At 41.2% G+C, this 21,268-nt stretch overlaps 1 protein-coding gene across 1 annotated transcript; it reads right to left on the bottom strand.

Annotated features, from left to right (window-relative positions):
* Nucleotides 1–8,774: 8,774 nt before the first annotated feature.
* LOC119486133 (paired box protein Pax-6-like) lies at nt 8,775–18,922 on the bottom strand. Its single transcript, XM_037766015.1, has 7 exons — nt 18,557–18,922; nt 14,589–14,741; nt 14,154–14,236; nt 13,824–13,974; nt 12,993–13,102; nt 11,235–11,376; nt 8,775–9,830 (listed from the first exon to the last, which is right to left on the bottom strand). Exons 1-7 carry the CDS (start codon nt 18,666–18,668, stop codon nt 9,745–9,747), a joined length of 837 nt encoding a protein of 278 aa, XP_037621943.1. The 5' UTR covers nt 18,669–18,922; the 3' UTR covers nt 8,775–9,744.
* Between the last annotated feature and the right edge of the window lie 2,346 nt (nt 18,923–21,268).

Genomic DNA, 21,268 nt, shown 5'->3' with positions numbered 1-21,268 from the left:
AATGGTATCAGCTTTATTTCACAGTGAAGAGCTAAGTGGAGGGAGATTGAATGAGTGGATAATTGCTTTGATAGGTTTCCTCCATTGATGAAATAATTCTCTATTGACAGTGGACAAGCTTCCATTGTGATAACACCCTCCAGGTCTTTTATGTAGGTGTTATCAGAGGCTGCAGGACAGCAGCTCTCATCACAATAAGAGTTTATTTATTGAGGCCTGCGTGGTACAGTGGTCTCTGTGGAAAAAAAAAAAATCCCCCTTATTGAAATAAAGATGTCAAAGTGAATCAGACAATGAGCTGATTCCCATCTGCTCTGTGTGGTTTCATTTCAGTTTGCCTTTATCTCTTCTGTCTGTCCGCTCTGTTCGTCTGTCTCTTTATTTGTCTGTGAAAAGGCAGAATGCTTCCCTGTCACAATACCGTCCTGCTGTGATTACCATGCAAATGTATTTCATTAGGATGTAAATGATCAACATAATGATGATTTTTAATTAAAATGTAAATGATCATTATTTCTATGAAGATATCAGCAGCTGTGGGAGAGGTCTGTGACAGCGAGCTGTTGTCTCTCTGACTGACTGACTGACTGACTGAATGACTGGATGCATGGATGGATGGATGAATGGATGGCTGCTCTTTCATTCATCTAACAATATTCTGTTTCCCCTCCTCTTTTATTCCTCCCTCTGTTTCTCTTTCTGTTGTTCTTCCTGCCTGAGGAGTTAGAGATGTCTGTTAAAATGGTCACTGTGTTAGATTAGGTGATTATCAAGTAAAAAATTATTTCAGAGAGACACGAGAGATTTTACATTGGTGCCCGACCAATAATCGCTTGCTGTCTTTAACGACGTGCACGATGTCATCAAAGGAGTTGCTAGGGAACGACTGCCAGGAACAAGAATGTAAACAAGCAATAGCGTCCGAAGCGGTGTATATGATACTGATACTGTCTTGTGTTCAGGAAAGCCTAAAAAAAGGACATCTAACATGCTAATCTTTCTCTGATATCATGAGCGGCGGCTGTTGTCGTCCACTATGACACACTATACGGGATCAATTGTTGCGCCCGATGCCCATTAGTGTTCCTGACCCAACCCAACGCCCACGTCTGCCGGGTCTGGCTATAATCAGGCTGGTATTGTGTAGTCTGAACCCAGCATGAGTTTACGATGACAAATGAGAAGAGACGCTTCTTAAGTGCAGTTAACGTGGGCTGTCCATTCAGCACCAGCATTCAGAAGTTTTCACACCTTTTTCTGTGGTGCGGAAAGAGCCAGCATTTTGCTAGCACATTTTATTAGCACTGATATGAGTCTTTGTTCATGTAGGTGGAGAAAAGAGCGGTGTCAGCGATGCTGATCTCTCCATCTTGGCTAAAAACCTGAAATGTTGACTTCCATTTAAAAAAAGCAAATGTCCTATTGCCATATTTGCCAAAATAATTGTCCATGAATGGGTCTCCCTACCACTACGCAGACTTTGTTGCTCTGTAACAACGTCACCTGACTACCTCCAATCGTAACTATTACGGCCACTGGAGGGCTTTGTCACTTGAACATATCGTCGTTTTGGGGCACTAAATGAAACGACTAATGCTTTCTTCTACTTGGGAGGGCAGTCTCAGTTCACCAGCAGAAACCTTATTGCTGCTCAGGTCCACCGGGCACAGGCCCAAGGGGCCAAGGCCCGAGGAGCTAAGGTTCAAGGGGCCTCGTATAGAGTGACCAATGTTTCAGTCATAAGAAGGTAAGTTCTGATAGTGCTTTTTGCTCATTATCTTAACGAAGTCCTTTACTACTGAATATCTGTCAGATATTTACATTTATTATATTCTTGTTTATTTATTTTCCACATAATAGCCTACAGCCGCACAGTGCATATGTGGGATACAGTAAACCAACATTAAAATAAAAAGAGCAATGAAGAGTGTGAGTGCAGATCTGTTGTGGCAGGAAGCTTTGAACAGTAGTTCGATAGCCCCTCTTCATCTCCAGCATGATCCAAGTACTGAAGTTCATTTGCTAAATCTCTTGCAATTTAAATTCAATTCATATCCTACTGTCTGTAGGTGTGGCCAATTTAATTAACATTTCCATCTCGTATGAGATATTGAATACAACTCCGAAGTGAGCTGAAAGAGAAGAGGTGTGGATGTAGTAAGAGAAGCTGAATGCGGTGTTAAAAAGCCTTAGAAACCTTTTTCTCTGCAGGGTGTGGTGCATCACCTTGCACACACACACACACACACACACACACACACACACACACACACACACACACAATCATAGCCTCGTTATGACCAGAATAAGCTAATGATCTCGTCATCACTCTTGTTTCAGCGGTGGAAGGTAGGAAGCCATCATTGATCACTCTCCAAATGCTCTTTGATGATTAGACTTCCTTTTATGCTGTTTGATGCAGACAGTAATTGATAGGTGCTGACATGATGTGGATTGTGTGAGATGTAATGGAATGAAACTTTTCAGAGTGAAGCTGCAGGTCATCTGTCTTGGATCCCCTCTCTCTTTCTCTCCGTGACAGCCGTCAGCTCCTCTTTCTCTCTATTTTTTCCAGTCTTTTGTTAGGTAAATGAGGAGAGGTTGACCCCATTCTCATTTTGCAGCCACCCGCTGGCCGATGGAAGACAGAAAGAGATGACAGGCTGAATGAATGAATGAAACAGAGGGAGAGAGCCAATGAATAGTTTTTTTTCCTATTCAACAGTGCCTCACTTCTGAATTTGCAATGTATGAAATTTGGGTGTACCTTTGAGGGTTTTGTGTGCGTGTGCGTGTGCGTGTGCGTGTGCGTGTGTGTGCGCGCGTGCTAATATTGCTGTATTCTGAATACCAGTTCATTGCCAATTTCCATCGCTATAGAGACCAAACCTAACTTCACACATTCCCCGTCATTTTTAGACACGATGGACTACTACTGAAAGTCAATTAACATTGGTGAGAGATGAAGGAAAACCCGACATAAATTGAGTTGGTAAGATGTTGTTCCACCACGAGTCTCCCGACAAAAATTGACCAAATTGATTTCACATTTTCGCTGTGCTGTCAAATATAATCGCTGACTGGATTATGTTCAGAGGCAATGTTTTTTTTTGAGGGAATGCGCTACATTTATCTACTGCACCGTGGCCCTGTTCAGACCTGGTATTAACATGCGTCCTCAGTGATCGGATCACAAGTGGACAGCTCTAAGTACAGGTGTGAACGCACTCAAGACACATGCAGGACGCATTGAGATAGGATCACTCAGACCACATTCAGAGATGGTCTGGGCCACATATGACCACATTCTTTTTGCAATGTGTACACGAATGCGTCCTGGCCACATTAAACCCAGCCTATTTCCTCGGTGTAAACGGAAGTACGTAGGCTACTCATTCGCACTCCAACGGCGTCTTTTTAAATGACAACAGGCAAACAACAACAGAAGAGAAGAAGAAGAGAAAGAGAGAAGAAGAAGAACAATAACAAAAGAACAATAACACACAAAATGGATTGTCGTGCCTGGAGTACACAAGAAACACGCTGCCTGATTTCCATTTGGGCCGAAGAGTCAGTGCAAAAGGAAACTCGATGATTCATATAGCAACTGGGCGATTTATGAGGAGCTTTCTGTGAAGATAGAAGTCAAGCTTGGCAGCAATGCCAACGAAAAATAAAACAGCTGAAGAATGCTTGGAGGACTTAAACAGGAAGTCCGGTAGGGACAGGATAAGCTGCCCTTTTTACGATTAATTAGACAGGTTGCTAGGAGACTGACCGTCCTTCTGTCCCGGGGAAGGAGTGTTGGACTCAGAACTCGACTACACCCAATAAGAGCCTCTTTTTAACTCAACGATGGACGTGATAAATGATGGAGCAGCCACGTTGAGCAACACCAGCGGGGAAGTGAGATCGGATCACAAGTGGTCACTGGAGACGCATTCTAATGCCAGGTGTGAACAGATGTACTTAGAGCTGTCCACTTGAGATCCGATCACTGAGGACGCTTGTCAACGCCAGGTCTGGACAGGGCCATTGAGTCTCCTGTCTGAGGTTTGCATCTAGAATCTCGTGTATGGTTTAAGCAAAAAAAGCACTTTGGTGAAGGTTACGGAAAGATCGTGGTAGCTGGGTGACTGTAACTACTGTTGTACAGTGACACTTAGAAGCCATCATTATAGCTCTTGATTTTAAAATAGATTTACCAGATGTTGCTTAAAATTTTAAGGTTAAGCTTAGTATTAATTGAATAATGTTTCCCAGAAGAGAGAGAGAGGGAGAGAGAGAGAGAGAGAGAGAGTAGAGTCTCTGCTAACAGTGACAACTGACTCTAGCTGTCTCATATAAATGTGTCCAATGTGGGTGTAATGGGGGGGAGATCTGCTTCATACACTTGTCTCCTGTATGAAATATCTGAATTCTCACTGCACTGCATTTTTATAGATTATGATAACAAGGTCACGGGCCACTTGCTGCCTCGCTCCCTATCCCTGCCCTATTCCTTGCCTAGCAGATTCCATGCTTGAGTAGCATGCAGTCTTCCAGCATGTGCATTTGCTGTGGCTTCTTTGACATACAGCAAAGGCCATGGGTGTTCAAATTTCCTGTCTGTTGTAGTGTAAAACCTTCTAAAATTGGTGGGAATTGTTGTTAATAACTATTAGACATAAATGATCCTGGCCATTTAATTCAGTGGAAAACCGTTAATGTTGTGCAGCATTTAGTAGGACATCATTATAAAGAGCCAGTGTCCTTGATTGGTACGTTAGTTAAGGTGACTGATGACTGAACATGGTCATGCGAGGCTGCTGATGTTGATGCAGGCTGCCTTAATGCACCATTAAACAACAGATTTTTGGGAAACCGAGGGGCACGAATAATTCACCGGTCCATGAAAAAGAACGCTGCATTTGGTGGAGCTATTGCATGGGACAACCTTGCCATTATGTTAATGTGTTGGCACAGTGCTGTCAATTTCAAACTTGAAGATGAAAAATAGCAAGAATGTCTTATGTTGCTGCCTACTGAGTTAATGTGCAGGGAAGGCTTGCATTTCATAGTCTTTGACCCAACATATCTGAACCAATGGTTAGGTGCTAATCCCAAAAGCGAATTTAAACTAGGACATTATCCTGTTGGAGCAGGTTCCTATGGTCAATAAGTGGTTGGTATACATGTGAATAGTGATAGGACAACCCTAGAGTGGTGGACACACTGCCAGCTTGAGGCTCGTGTGAGTCTCGCGTGGCGTGTTGTTTTTTATTTCGGCGTCCATGTTAACAGGTTAGAGTGGACACACTGCCCGCATGAGACGCGCGTCAGACGCACGTCTATTTTATAGAATAGAAGTGTCGTCTATTTCACACGCGAGCCCCTCGCGTCTCAGCTGCGTGTCCCAGCAGCAACAGACAGTGAAGGTGATCTATTGACAGTATATGGACATCATATCACTGTTATTCAAACACTGGTGAGGACCATACAACCGCACCAAGTCCGCCTAAAATGAAGGGTCCAGGTCCGCTTACAAGCTATGTGACATCAGTATGGTTTTAAAAGCGAAACTAACAACAAATGTATGTAATTCATCTTTCCATGTGAGCATTAGGGACAAAAATATGTCCTGAGAACGCAGAGTATTGTCCGGCACTTTTCTGTGGGATGAGGACACATACAGTAGGTAGTATGGGAGCAGACCAAGAATTGGTATTATATATAAAGGATAACAGAGCCCATAGACACTACATGTTACATTAACGTCTTCAAATCTGTCTATATGCGCTACGTTGACGCACATCTTCGGGACCATATCTCTGTACATTGCATATTTTTTTTATACTTCTTACTGTGAACCTTTGCACATTCCCTGGACAATTTTGCACATTTCTGCACAAAACATTTCTAAAAACTGCACAGCTCTTTCATCTTAATTCAGATATTGTACATATTTTAAAATATTTTTTTTGTATAATTTTCTTCTATTCTTTTTTTTAATTATTTGTATTTAATTTTCTCTTATTATATTTATGTTATACATCAGTGAACCAATGCAAATTCCTTGTACAAGAAAACCTACTTGGCAATAAACCGGATTCTGATTCTGATCATGGGAACTGTCATGGAAGCGATATCTTTCATGATTTGTTAATCATGGTAATGCATATGCATAAGTGGGAAGATTTTCCTTTGAACATCACAGAGTGAAAAGCAGTTCAAACAGAAGTGGGTTGCGTATTCTAGCAGTTCCTCACTAAAAAGAAGATTGGGGCCAATGTGCAATGGACTTTGGGCTTTGTAACTTTGCAGACCTTGTACATGCACAAAAAACGTATATGACACACTGAAGGAAAGGGAAAAGGCACAAAAACATAATAGGACCTCTTTAAACATTAATTTGTAATTTGGCATGCTTGCTAGCAAAAACTGTCCAATAGAACCACAGGTGTGAAGGCAACCTCAGAGACTCTAAGTCATCCAACCTGCACAACTTTTGACTGTAGGAGTGAATCAGTTCCCTGCAGACAAGGGCAGAACATGCAAACTCCACACATGCCCCAGTTGATCAGCAGATTAGGACCTTCTTTCTATAAGAGAACAGCAGTGATTGTGCCACACCTGTTTGTAAGATTTTTTCTTGTATTCTTGGGAAACATCCCAATTGTTTGAAAGTGTGTGGGCGTCTCCAAACGCACCTGCTATTTTGGTTCTTGGTCATGCAGTGAAGAGTACAAAAGGTCTGGGTTTAATTGTATATAGATGGGAGGGTATGATGATTAATAAATATGCTCTCAGTTGGTTACATCACTGGTCTCATCGCTCTAAAACAATTGTGCCATTCACAGTAGAGTATGACAACAAGAGCTCAACAAATGAAGAATCAGCTTCTCCCGGAAATCACACTGTTGTGGTCTGGATGGTGCAGAGCGGAACATCGTGAACACACAGCACCAAACATCTTAGTGTGTAGGATTTAGGGGGATTTTTTTGTTTGTTTGTTTTCATTAGTGTATAATCATCAGAAACTAATAATTGTTGTGTTTTTGTTAGCTTAGAACGAGCCCTAGGGAGCAGGTCCTCTTCAGAGCCCGCCATGTTGCTCCACCATGTTTCTACAGTGTAGCCCTTTCATGTTTTTATGTCACCTGAAGGCCACCGCAGTTGTCTGACATGCTTGGAAAGGGAGGGGTGAGTGTAGGGGTATTCAGTTGGTTGCAATCTGCAACCACAACACTAGGTGCAACTAAATCCCACATACCAGTCCTTTAATTTGTACAGTGATGATAATGATAAACAAGTTTGGTGAAGTTGTTGATCACATCAATGCAAAGCCTTTTCACTCTTAATTTTAGTTTATTCAACATTTGATAGTGCAAACAAACTGCAAAAAAAGTTGGAAAGGAGGCTGTGATTACTGAATCTATGTAATCCAGGCAGGATATCAAGTTATAACAGACCCATCGATGTGTGTAGAGATGTAAGGGGTTATTTTATAGCAGCCATGGTGTAGGTTTCAGGTGATTTCATTAAGGAATTAGGCAGCAAATTCATCACCATATCTGCTGTCCTGATGCGAATCATACACATTCCTTTATTGATAAATGAATATTGATTTACTGACGTTCCACTTCAACCACATTAAAGAGGACTTATTATGCTTATTTTCAATATGTATTACGGGTTTCTACTAGATCATGTTTAAATGCTTCAATGTTCAAAAAACACTTTATTTTCTCATACCGACTGGACAGCACGTCTTTTCACCCTCTGTCTGAAACGCTCTGTTTGAGCTCCTGCCCCCCCCCCCCCGGAGTCTGCTCTGATTGATCAGCTGGCCCACTGTTGTAATTGGTCAACTGAACCAAACTCTTGGGACTCCGCTCCAGCTCCACTCTAACTAGCTTTATTTGAGGGCATGCAAAACTAGCTGCTAGGCATGTATTACCCAAATTACTTACTTGGTGACATCACGTTATGGAAGAAAAGGCGGGACTTCAATTAAAGGCGTTTCAGGCAGTTCAGGAGCAGTGTTTCCGTGGGGGAGAGTAACTCCCTCTGGCCTGGACTTGGGCTTTGTAACTTTGTGACTTTGCAGACCTTGTACATGCACAAAAAACGTATATGACACACTGAAGGAAATGGAAAAGGCACAAAAACATAATAGGTCCTCTTTAAAGGTTAATTTATAATGCCAACTTACCCCTAGTTAGCCAGCTATCTGGTTATCTATCTATTGTGGCTGACTTGCGCTAGCATGTTGCTGATTAGCTTGGCTCACCAACTAGCCCTGCAGGTAGGTCTTGTGTAGAAGGTAAAGCACAAATTGCGACACTCTAGAAAGACAACTAAGTTTAGACATTGACCTCCAATGGCTAACGTTAGGCATAGACCTTGAACGGTAAAGGTTAGGTCTTCAGGCAGCAAGTCTTGTGAGAGTTTTTGCAAGTTTTTGCAATATGGGGGTTAACTTCTAGAAACAAAGCTGCAGACTGCACTGAGCATCCAGCACCACTTTTTGGTGAGAACATATTTATATATCTCTACAACCTTCACAGTCTTTGAATGACTTGTGTAGAACTGATCTTCTTGGATGAGATGTATAACATTTTTAAGACTAAAATTTACAAAAAAGAAAATCCAGCAGATAAATCTACCGTGTGTTAGTAAGGTGTTCCACCACGAGCCTCCAGAACAGCTTCGGTGCTTCTTGTCACAGATTCACAGGTTCAACAAATAAATCCATAACAATACTATAGAATGTAACAAGGAATATAATTGAAATAACTTTATTATGGAAACCCTCCCAGATCACTGGAGAAGACAAATACTTTACACTTTAAAATTAGAAACAGATTTACATCCCAGACACAATCTAATGATCACTTGTTATAGGCTAACAACGAGTTTGTTCTGCTTCCATTCTATCAATAGTTGCTTTACTCTTGAATTTCTGGAGCTTTGGAATTAAAACAAACTGAGATTTTTCCTCCTAAACAGACACTGTTTTTTTTCAGTTCAAAATCAGTCCATGCCAGTTAGCAGATCACATCCAGGTCAGGGTTTTTACAATACCAAACACATATCACCAGAATCCACATTCTGAAATTCTATACACATTCCAGGCCGGAGCTTTTGGAATCGGCTGATGAAGCAAATTCACAGCAGACAGTTAATTTCAAGTTTCATTAAGTTCTTCCCTTTATGCTTCAGACAACATCTTTTTTTGCTACAAATACACCAACATGATATAAATTAGGAACTGAAAGTGGAGGTAATATGTCTTCCCACAGAATGTCCAAATGGACACTAAGCAGTTTATTCCTGTCTGGAGTTTAGTGTTACCAAAGGATGGGCCACCGTCCTGAGCTTCCTGAGTACAGCTCAGGCTAGAGCTTTTCATTCTGGGCTTACAAGTGCCAAAGTGTCCTCACCAACCAGACTTTGAATGGGAGCTGGAGATGATACGGAGACAGAACTCCCCAAGACCTTTGATCCAGTTGTAGCTGAAATTGTACTGGTTTGTAGTGATATTAAAATCCTTCATTTGGAAGAGCACTCAAACTTCTGTCCTGCTCGTCTCCAGAATTTTGGTTTGAACATTTTCTCGCAAACAATAATAAGTAATTCCTTCATATTCTTTCGCTGCAGTGCAGTCAGTTTCAGGTCCTTTTTCACATTCAAGCTGTAAAGTAGGGATAGGTCATGCTTTGATGTCCCATACAGTCCTGTTGCAGCAGTCACTGCTGGTGATCACTGCAGGCGTGGCCAGTAATGTGACATGTCCCCTTCATTTCCTGGAACTTGGACTGGAACTGAGACACCAGGGGAAATCAGACCTGGTAAAAGGAGAACAAAGAAGTCGTTAGAGTGACAGACATGACACCACAAAGGTTTGTTTTGACTAGAACTAAGAGGAGGCCTGTATAGGTACTTGAGGATGCAAGAGGGGTTTGTACTTTTAAGCTCTGCTGGACCTTCGATTTATACAAACCAATATGGTACATCTAAGCATTGTCCAAACCCACATAACCTTATTTTAAATACTAGGGGAGATTCCAAAGTTTCCAAAAATACCAAATATGACAAACAAATCTCGGGGAAATGTGTATAAAACTATTTGATGTAATGGTGTAGAACACAATACCATTGTTGTTGTGCAGCTCAAGTGGGTTGACCTCTAAGCCTTCTTTTTGTCAGTAATTTGTATTTGATGATCACCCACAAAATGATAATTTGTATATCAATTGCACACCCGGTTTTACCTTGAATTTGTGAAGAATACTGTTTTTCTCGCATGCCTTCACGGTGAATGAAGAATCCAAAATCAGAGAAAAGTCTTGTTGAATTGAAGTAAATGGGGGCCGTGACAACAACAGCAAAACTTCTGTTTACAAACTCTCACACAACTTGTGCAGTATAATCCGGTAGCAATAACATGAGTCAACGAGTGCAAAACCGTGGTACCGTCAACCGCCGTCTGACTTACGTTGCTCTTAAAGTAATGTTATTATGGCAAGGATGGCCTCTGAGCGAGTCCAATGGCATTACAACAGTTTTGCACTCGGATTTGCAGTTTTGGAAAGGGAGGACTGAGTTGCATCTGCAACCACACCACTAGATGTCGCCAAATCCTACAAACTGTCCCTTTAAATAAGATTTTAGCGAAGATGCATGTGTTTGTGAAGTAGTGAGCATACGGCTGGATAAACGAGACTTGGATTATACTGCACAAGTTGTGTGAGAGTTTGTAAAGGGATGTTTTGATATAGTTTTGCTGTTGTTAAACGCGGCCCCCATTTACTTCAACTCATCAAAACTTTACACAGTTTTTGGATTCTTTGTTCACTGTGGAGGCATGCGAGAAAAACAAAGTTCTCTTCAGGAATTTAAAGGAAACACAGGGGGAGTAATTTATATAAACAAATAGTCATTTTTGAGGATGTATTCTTTTAAAAAATTGAATCATCTGCCATGGATCTGACAGTTGTTTAGACTTAAGGCGTTTTAGAAATTTAACTCATTAATCTTTAATGTTCTCAGTGTTTCTCCCAAATGTTGCCTTAATAGCTTCATGTTGGATATGTTTTAATATTTGTATTATTCCAAGAATTCTATAAAGGAGCATCATTCTTAAACAAATATTAAAACCCAAGATGTTGATTGGATACATCATTGATCATCATCAGTATTCATTTCTGCCCTGTCTCATTTAACTAGGTATCAACATGCATCCTTCCTACCTGTTGACGACGTTGCAGAGGGCGCCATTGACTGGCCGTTGATGTGTGGCTGCATGTGCGGAGGAGTATATGTCTCATAACTTCTTCCATTTACAGTGGGGCTAGTGGGCAGCATGCAGGAATAAGAGGTCTGGCTGGATGCCTGGAAACATAAATGAATATGACCCATTAAAACAGCAGAATTTAACACCCTGATGAGCCATTCAGCACTGAGTTGGTGTCATGCAAGATTAATATTGTTGTTAAAGTCTCGTAACTATCAAAGCATTTTCTTTTAAGTCACAATCAATTAACTTTAATAATTAATCACTCAATTGTTCTTCACAATTTAATCATTTGACAACCACCACAGATGTGTGAAGCCAGTGCACAAGAGCTTCAAACCTTTATATATTCAATATGTTCCAATATCTCTCCAACTCTCCAAGGTAAAAGTGAATCATTTTTTTTCCCACAAGACCTTCAGCTTTCAGTCTATAATATGTCTTCAGCCATGTTGGTGGTCTCAAATCCTTCCAAAATACTCACACACAGGAGATTACATGTAGATTGTCCGGCTCCATAAATTGGTTGCTCAGACCAAAAATAGCCCAGTGTTAAAGACATGCAAGGGGCGGCTTTGGTATGGACCAGCGGCTATGGGTAAAGGTGATGAGATGAAATACAATCCAGGGAGTCTAGTTTGAGGTACACATACATCAATGAGTTTCATAGCTCATCAGACACCTACACGGTATGAGAAAGGAGTTTACAACTCTGAAAAGTTGTCCGCAATCGTTTTATCATTCATCACGGCAAATCTGAGGTAACTCTTAAAAATAAGTGGTTCTAAAAGAGTTTCATCCTGAAGGGCTGAGATTCTACCCAGAACCATTTGCTTCTGAAGAACCCTTTTTTTGAAGAAAGGGTTTTTCAAGGGTTCTTTGTAAGACTAAGGGTTCAATTAAGAACCACTTTCACCTAAAAGAACACTTTTCGGAAGAAAGAGTTCTTCAAGGATTGTTGTAGTATGGTCGTTAAAAGATCCTCTCAGCCCACACCCCCTCAAAAAACTGTGATTGTGAACCATGATTGTTGTGGGTTGCACTGCACCACATCAGCACCTTTACGGAGCCTTTTGAGGAACCCTGGGTGGATTCTAGATAAAACCCTTTGGACGATGGAAAGGGTTCTGAGTGGAACAATTCCACCAAAGAGGGGTTCTCTGTAGAACCTCTCATAGGGGGTACTGGGTGGAACTTGTGACAGATGGTTCAAGGTACAACCCTGTGTTGGATTCTAGGTAGAATCCTCTACCTAAGGTTCCACCAAAAGGGTTCTCCTATGAGGACAAGATGAAGAACCCTATATGGTTCTAGTTAGCACCTTTATTTTTAAGAGATACCTTGTGCAACATCAAAAAGTAATACACCAGGCATGTGTGCTTGCTTGTATTTGATTGACCAATGCATTGCATTTCCACATGACATCACATTACAAAAGTCGAGCCAGGCTCTACTCCTTCGCTGGACATTCCTATGTTTTGTTTTTGCCGGAGCCTCTATGTCTGGACTGCCTGACTGACTGAGTTGGGGGGTTCATGATGAGCCATGTTCACCCGTGACAAACATTCCCACAAATACATATGTTCTAAGCAAGTGTAGTCAACACAACAAATGTTCACATGCATGTCAGCCAGCCTGAGCGGAAGCCAGATACTGGCAGGTGTTCAAGTGCTCGATTAGTTTTGTATTGTGCTGTTTTGTTTAATAATCTTACTTGCATAGGCAGGCTGGCAGCCATACTGAAGCTGGGCATAGCTGGTAGGCTGTAGCTGTTGGACAGAACTGGATCTGACCTTCCCAACATGGATCCTGATGAGAAGGACACTAGAGAGACAAGGATGGAGAAATGGAGAAAAGAAAGATATTTGTATTGTATCCCAGGCAATATAAACTTGGAAAAAAAAGTTTGGAAATTTGTGTTTGGTGGATTATTTCTCTGTTGTTACAATGCTAATTGGCATTGTACTTTACATCGTTGGAAAGCCTGTTTATTTACCTTCACAATAATGTGGAACTTGTAAGGATCATGTATTAGTGGGATGAGCAGCACAGCTGATTATGTGGGTAGCGCCAATATTCTGCCAATGCTAAACAGTGTATTCTCCTGCTATGCTGATTGTTGCACCGATGGAGTAACAGCTTTTGGTGGGGGCAGTGTCATGGTGTGGGGCGGCATCTCCCTCACTGGCAAAACAAGGCTTGTCATCATTGAAGGCCATCTCAATGCAGTGAGATATCGGGATTAGATTCTGCAGCCAGTGGCGATCCCACCTGAGCTCAAGTAGTAGTAGGTAAACCATTAATTGTGGAATTAGTCGTTTGACACCTGGCTCCTCCTGCCCACATGTCTAGTTGTAGTTGAGCAAAATACCAAACCCCAGAATTGTACATGGGGAAAATGACTTTTGACAAAAGCATCTGCTGAATGAATGTAACCCAAAGACTCTTATCAGGAACAATTAAAACAACATTAGTTATTATGCTTCTAATAAGTTCCAGTCAAATGTGTAGTTTATATACTTGTAGTGCATGCCCTCGCCAGTACCTGGTGTAGTAGGTTGTGGTATCGGCTGGTAAACACTGGCGTTGAAGCTGCTGCTGATGGGAATATGGTTGGAGGAGTTGGACACCTGACGACGTTGATTTCTCAGCTTCTCCTCTCTTCTCCATTTCGCTCGTCTGTTGGAAAACCAAACCTGCACATGCCAGAATAGAAAACAAAAAACACAGGTTGTTATAAGGTTAAAGGACGAGTTCACATTTTTTCAAGTCAAACAATACTGACATGTCCATATGTAAACCCGAGGCATTAATGTTATTTAATGAATCACACAACACACACTCATACACACTTAAACAATGATGTAGAGCCTACCTGTATTCTTGCCTCTGGAAGGTCTATTTTGTTGGCAAGGCGTTCTCGGGCAAACACATCTGGATAGTGAGTCCTTTCAAACTCTGGAGCCAAAACACATTGTGTCATTACATGATAACATTAGTTGTGCCATTTTTAATTGATGTACATGTAGACAGTCGATATTCATTCAGGTCATATAGAGGCTGATTAGTGTTAAATTGAGACAGTTAAAAGTTCCTTTCAGTAACTGTACCAAAATCAAGTTTAGAATAAAATGAATAAGCGATGCAGTTGGTGAAACATGCATCTTTTTATATCCCTAATCCTTATACTTAAATATTATTACTCATTATCTTTTTGCCCATACATATGAATGCATATATGTGGGTGTATGATGTCCTAATATGTATGTAGCTGTATGATGTAGGCTGCTGATGAACAACTAGCAGTTACCTTTCTCCAGTGCTTCTATCTGGTCCTGCGTAAAAGACGTTCTGTTTCTCTGCAGTTTCCTCTTCAGCTGAAGCCTCATCTGAGTCTCCTCTGAGTCGTCACCGTTGGAACTAACTGATATAGCGTTCTCCCCTCCCTCTGCCTGTGGACACTCTACACCAAGGACGGAAGGAAAAAGTTGAGTTTCGGCTCAAACAGCTTTTCAAATCATATAGTGAAGAAAAAGAAGCTACATGACAAAACGTTCCATTGCAAGTAAAAGACATGTATTCAAAATGAAGTAAATTAAAATGAAAGCTGACCGATCCGGTATGGAAATCAGATTTTTATGATCCGCATATTTGATTTGGCATAGGTTTTTTATTGTTTATCGTACGGTATAGTACACATGTACCTTCTACACACAAGAAACAGCACTTTCCATGGCTCCGAAACAATGTCGTTGGTAAACAATGCGCATGATAGGTAAATGTCAAATTGTCAAAGTTTGGCTCATTGAAAATACAAGTTTTAAGAAAAAACATAGATAAAATTCAAGTTTTTATTCATAAAAAATATTATTTGAGACCCGGGCCATGGGATTTTATTAACATTTTAGATTTGTTTCCAGTGAGATATTATTGAATTTATATAAATTAGTTACTTTGCTGTTTTAAACATTGCTGTTGCTGCTCTAGAAACAACTTTTAGTTACATTTAAAATATAAATAAATTCTAATCTTGTTCTGAATTCTTTTTTTTTTTTTTTAAATAATATATTGAAAAGCAATTATTTAGTAACGAAAAAGAACCAATAAGAGTATCAATAAAGAACCAGACCAATAAGGAGTATCGATTAGAGCAGTAGGCTAGTATCAATAAAATCCCACCCATCTCTACTCATGCTATGAATACAAGACATTATGATATCATTTTGTTATCACCAATACTTTCGGACCTCTGACCTTGTAAAAAAATCAGATGCGGACCTTTGACTAATATGTTTGAGAACCGCTGGTTTAAAGGCTTAAATTAGCATGATCTCATTAGCTCTCAGTTGGGTCTGTGGGATTTGACCCAAAAATTGATCAGTTTAGAAACATAGAAATGCCTATATGGTATTTTCAATAGGTCAAAACTCTTTGATTACAGGCGCATCAATTTATGTGTTAAAAAATGACTCATATTACTCATATTTTACTGTTTCGCTCCAGGTTACTGTTTTTTATCTTTCTTAATTCTATTCTAAACTTAGACTTTATTGTTTCACTGTACGATTTTTCCTCTTTAATACATAATATTTTTACCAAAATACATTATCATTTTGTTGTTTGTGCTCATCTGTATGTAAACTGCATAAAAAGAAACAAAGTTTGATTTAATGAAAGTTAAATTTGTATAATATATAAGAATTATACAAGTGCTATTAAGATAGCGAGACACTGTCTCTGTAAGAGCTGAGCAGGTATATTAGCAATAACAACTCAATCAATGGCTGCAGTACTTCACTGAAAAACCCAGGCCTTGATCACAGTAGACAATACAATGTGTCACATACAAATCAATGAAATGAAACCATGCATGAGAGTTAAAGATGAGCGAAGGAGGTACAGGGCACTTCAGAGGGAAGATCTCCAACATGTGATCCCTGAGCAGACGGGAGCTTGACTCTACCTCCCTGTGGAACTCATGTTATTTGTGGTGCTAGCCTAATTATTCATTATCCCCAGCAGACAGAGGCTGCAAAACAGAATGAAGCCATTGCTCAGTGTCACAGTCAGTCAGGCAGAAAGAGACACAAATGAGAGCAGACGCCCCTTCTCTCACACGCACACACACACACACACGCACACGCACACGCACGCACACACACACACACACACACACACACACACACACACACACACACACAGGCACAAACATGCTGTAGACTGATGGGGAGGCAGCAGCCGTGGTAGTATAGCATGACTTTGTTTCACTGTTGTAATCCCAGGGTGCTGGAGGAGGAGCAGTAGCATATGAGCCTACTCCATACAGCAAATGGGGCCCTCAGCCACATACACATTGAAGGAAGCCGCTCATGTGAGCTCTATACAATGTGCCCTCTGTCCCGTATAATGTGAATTTTGAAAATAATTGAATGCATGGCATAATGGGACCACTCTGACTACTCGCACAACTTTGAAAATTAACTGCTCATTAATAAAGAGAATAAAGAGTTTTTTTTTTTTGTCTGTGATGTCTTTTCAATGTAAAGTCATGGAATAGTGACACTAATGCATACAATGGGTGCGACTGAATAGGAAGGGGGAAACTATATCATAATATGCCATGGCCTACAAACAAAGATTTGTCCTGTGTTGGTCTTGAAATGAGTTTGTACATAACTCTGATTTTCAACGGGGGGGAGTTGAGTTCACATAATTGCATCCAAGTTCCAGTGATGCTCTGCCCGATTCCTACTGCAGATTCTGTATTCCTCCTACTAAGAATGTATCCTTTCTTGCCTGGGTCTGCGCCTGTTTGCACTACTGTCACCAAAATCGCAAAAATTAGCCGTGCCTCACTATGGTTCCCTTGTGTTTCTCTGTGCTTCCCTTTCCTGCCATGTCCCCAGTTGGTCTCTCTGTGTTTGTGTGTGCGTGTGTGTGTGTGTGTGTGTGTTTGTGTGTGTGTGTGTTGTCCTTCCTGTCCTGTTGTCTAGGTGGATCCCTGTTCACCTGCACACCTGCCTTCGATCAGCTCATCACCTCTCCCCAGCTCCCTGCCCTGCACACACCCGCCAGTAATCAGTTCATCACCCCTCCAGTATTTCAACCCCAACTCTTCACTCATCCTGTGCCAGATCATTATGCTCGTTCAAGATGAGCCAGGCCCGCGCAGAATCGATCACCAGCGATCGGCGCATAATGCGTGCTGGTTAGATTTGTGTCCGACTTGATGCCGACTTGCTCTGACGTCATGCACAAGTGGGAAACGATAACCTCCCAAGATTGAAGCGGCCGCAGTTTTTAGAAACTTTTAGCAACGCCACCGACTGCAAGAACCAGGGCATGATGGAAAACGCCTGGCTGGTGCCTGATCAAAGAGCTGATTGGCTCTCAGTTTTGACAACAGACACCACGTGTTGTAGAAAGTCACAACTTTCTGTGTAATTGTAATATTGTCTCATGTTGTGCAATGAAGGTTTCATCTGTTAACAAACATATCTTGTGTGGTTGATAATAATAATAATAATAATAATAATAATAATAATAATGAAGGTTATTAATATAGCACTAATCAATACTAGTGCTCATTACAAGGAGCTTTACAAGGGAGACATAAAAATATGAATGTAATGAAAATGCCAGATACACGCACATTTCCACATATATTTATAAACAAATATGAATAAATCTGAACGTGGTCTCCAAACTACAAGTGGCCTACAGATCGGATCTAACAGGATGAAACTTTTCCTGCAATTTCCTGTAAATTCTTTGAAGAGTGCTGGAAACTGTCTGACTTGACCGCAGCTTTTTGTCACCGGCTGCTGCCGCCTGATCTCGTCTACTTACCAAGCGAGGCGCAGTTCGTCTCTAACGAGCCTGTTGTTTCAGCCGTAGCGGTCAACTCACGACTTGCCACTTGATGTATTCAAGTTATCTCTCTTATATATTTTTGGCTCATCTCTAACTTTTTCTCCCTTGCTTCCCCTCTGCCTTCACTGCCAGACATCCATCCTCATTCCCTTGAAACCCTGACAATAAACCTCTTCTTATTCATTCACATTCTGACTCTGTCTCTGCGTTGGGGTCACCCTGAGTTGATCACAACATCAAGGACCCCTAAATTGATACATGATTTTTCTGGGAACCCCCTGGAACTCCCTCAAGGACCCCTGGTTGAGATCCACTGTGCTAGTGCATTCCATTTTAGAAAGAAGTGGCAGTGAGTGTAGTAGTACTAGTAGTAAATTAGGAGTAGTAATGGAGTTAGTGTCTTACCAGTGGTAGGGAGTGTAGTACCAGCGTACCATCCTGAGCGTCCTCCCCAGGTGGTTTGTCCATTGAGCATCTTGAGTTTGTCAAACATCCCTTCAGCTCCCACTGTGCCCATTTGCTGCTTATCGCTAGCCAGGTTCCTGAGCACTCGATTTATTGATGAAACCTGGTGATGAACACAACAACATGATTACACAATAAGAACTATTCTGTTGGATTTGTAAGACATTGGTGAACAGAAACGAAGGAACCAAACATTGTCAAAAAAAAACAAACCAAAGCATTAATGACCCAAAGTCAGCCTGCCTTATGTACGTTTTAAGGAAATACTAGAGATTTAATGAGGCCTGTCATGTTGCTGTCTCAGCCTTTTCATTTTTACATATAATTCATTATTACACTATTAACCAGGTGGCAACCTCCAGTTCTGAAAAGTGTTGGTTGCAAAAAGAAGTCAGATTGTATAGAAGTCTATGAGAAAATGAGTCTAATTCTCACTTGATTTATTACTTCAGTAAACATGGTAAAAATGTGTTTATGGTCTCGATCGCTAGGTTCAAGTCTTCTTCAATACAGCATGATGTTCATTTATTTTGCATTTTCATTTGCATTGAAAAAAATGAATCTGAATGGCATAATTTGAAATTGAATGTAACAGTTTCAAACTGAATTCCAATAAACTTGAAACTGAATGTAATGTTATAAAATTGATTATGGATTATGACTGTAACTTCTTCACATGTGTAATATTACCACACGATCCCCGCACCGAGCTCTGATTGGTCAGTAGGCGGAGCTTTTAATACAAGTTGATCTCTTATCTGGAACATAACCTGCTCCGGAGCGGGTTAGCTGTTCAGCATAAGTTACCATGGCGATCTACCCCGGTAAAAAGTGATCCACCTTCGTAGGACGGAAAACCCAGGGTTAACCCTGAAGTTACCTCACTAACGTCTCCAGTCTGATCTTGAGCGCATAGCTGATAGGTACGTGGTTTGTTTTCATGGTGTAACAGAAAGTGTGTATTTAACAGATTCAGTGTGGACAGAGAGCGTCCGATGTTGTTATAAATAAATAAAAAGACCACAAATCTATATTCTTATCTTGTTGATTTCTTATCCTGGCAATAAGAAGAAAAATGTTGGCTACGGCCACTATAGGGGGTTCAGTGAGCCCCCTGAACCAATGCAAACTGTGCCTGTGTGTAATGATGTACATCAACAAATACAATTACAAATCAGCTATTATGAACAAGGTTTTACAGAGTAGTCTAGACTTCTGGCTAACTTGCCTTGCACAAACCTCGAACTGACATGACTTGGCTGAAGAACAGAAGGGTCTTACACTGGGTATATTGTCGTTGGTGCAGACTCCCTCTGCCAGCAGTCGGTCTCTGATCTCCCAGGCGAAAATGGACGGACACTCTCTCTTGTACTGAGCAATCTTTCCAACCACCTCTGGAGTGGCCACCCTGGGTTTACTCCCTCCTATGGCTCGAGGACGGATTGAACCTGTCTCGTAATACCTGCCCAAGATCTTACTCACACAGCCATTAGACACCTGGACACAAAAACAGCACACATCACACACATTATTTAGAACTGGGGCAAAAAAAAGTTGCCATCCAGAAACTTTCTGTTTGGTAGATGATCTAAGGAACGATCACAGCAATGGTTAAAGGGGAACCCCACCGATTTAACACACCAACTTTAAAAAAGTATTTTTTTTAAATAAGGGCAAATAGAGTGTTCGTACTGGGAAGTTGATTCACCTAAAACAAAATGATTTGCTGAGTTACAGACGTCTCTTTCCCAATGTAAGTCTATGGGAAAAAGTACTTTTGGGCCCAACGCATCACGTGACTGACACGGAGGTTGCAGTAACGCCATTTGGCCACTACGAGAGTTGGGATCGACAACCGGCGCACTTCCTGGGGGCTTGGTTTACCATAGTCCGCTGCTCATCTCTGCTGCAGACTAGGCTCCAGGCTATATTAGCCGCTACTTGCATAACACACTTGAATTCCACTCAATTAGGAATCCCACTGCATTTCTTGGCAAGACCCGCCCTGCGTAGCTGGATGAGGCAGAGATGATTAAGGTTAGGCATTGACCTTGAGGTGTAGTAGTTGTAGTAGTAGTTAGGGTCAGGAAAGCCCATTGGACAGGGCACTGGACCTGAACAAATAGGATTACCAGCACCCCGGCGAGCACGGATGCCTTGTCAATCCTAGTGCTTGAATGCTATATGTATGGCGGGCTTTGCCAAGAAAAGCAGTGGTATTCTTAACGCCTGAATCCCCAAACCAAACTGTTGGTTTCATGTAGGTGCCAGGTTTTGACAAGGATGAGGAATGTGTAGAATAAAAAAGACAATATCTCTGGTTTTGAAAAAGTTTTTCCAGACTGTCCTTTGTGAGTCCAACAATCCTATAGTATTCCAACGCTAAATCAGTGGAGTACACTTTTAAAAGAACCCATTGGTGATTGTAGGAACCAAACTAGCATTGAACTCCAATGTCAAAGTCAGATGCTTTGTCAACCGATCATCCAACCTGGCCACCTTGCTACAAGGCATGTAACGTCACACGACTTCCTTCTTTGTTACTTGTTTGTTATGACTGTTGTCATAATTCACACGGCCACCATGTAGGCATTTCAGCAAATAACCGATGCTGCCATTTGTCTTTCTAAAGTACAGTGACATATGAAGTGT

This window comes from Sebastes umbrosus, chromosome 4 (assembly GCF_015220745.1).
Source record: "Sebastes umbrosus isolate fSebUmb1 chromosome 4, fSebUmb1.pri, whole genome shotgun sequence".
NCBI lineage: Eukaryota > Metazoa > Chordata > Actinopteri > Perciformes > Sebastidae > Sebastes > Sebastes umbrosus.
This window is presented reverse-complemented; position numbering and strand designations above follow the sequence as displayed.

Excerpts from the sequence above, each read along its gene's own strand:
- LOC119486133 (XM_037766015.1), bottom strand. The coding sequence starts at position 18,668 with ATGGGCACAGTGGGAGCTGAAGGGATGTTTGACAAACTCAAGATGCTC. Across the intron at positions 13,975-14,153 it reads TTCCAGAGGCAAGAATACAG|GTTTGGTTTTCCAACAGACG; the intron begins GTAGGCTCTACA and ends TGGCATGTGCAG. Across the intron at positions 9,831-11,234 it reads CTCTGCAACGTCGTCAACAG|GTCTGATTTCCCCTGGTGTC; the intron begins GTAGGAAGGATG and ends TCCTTTTACCAG.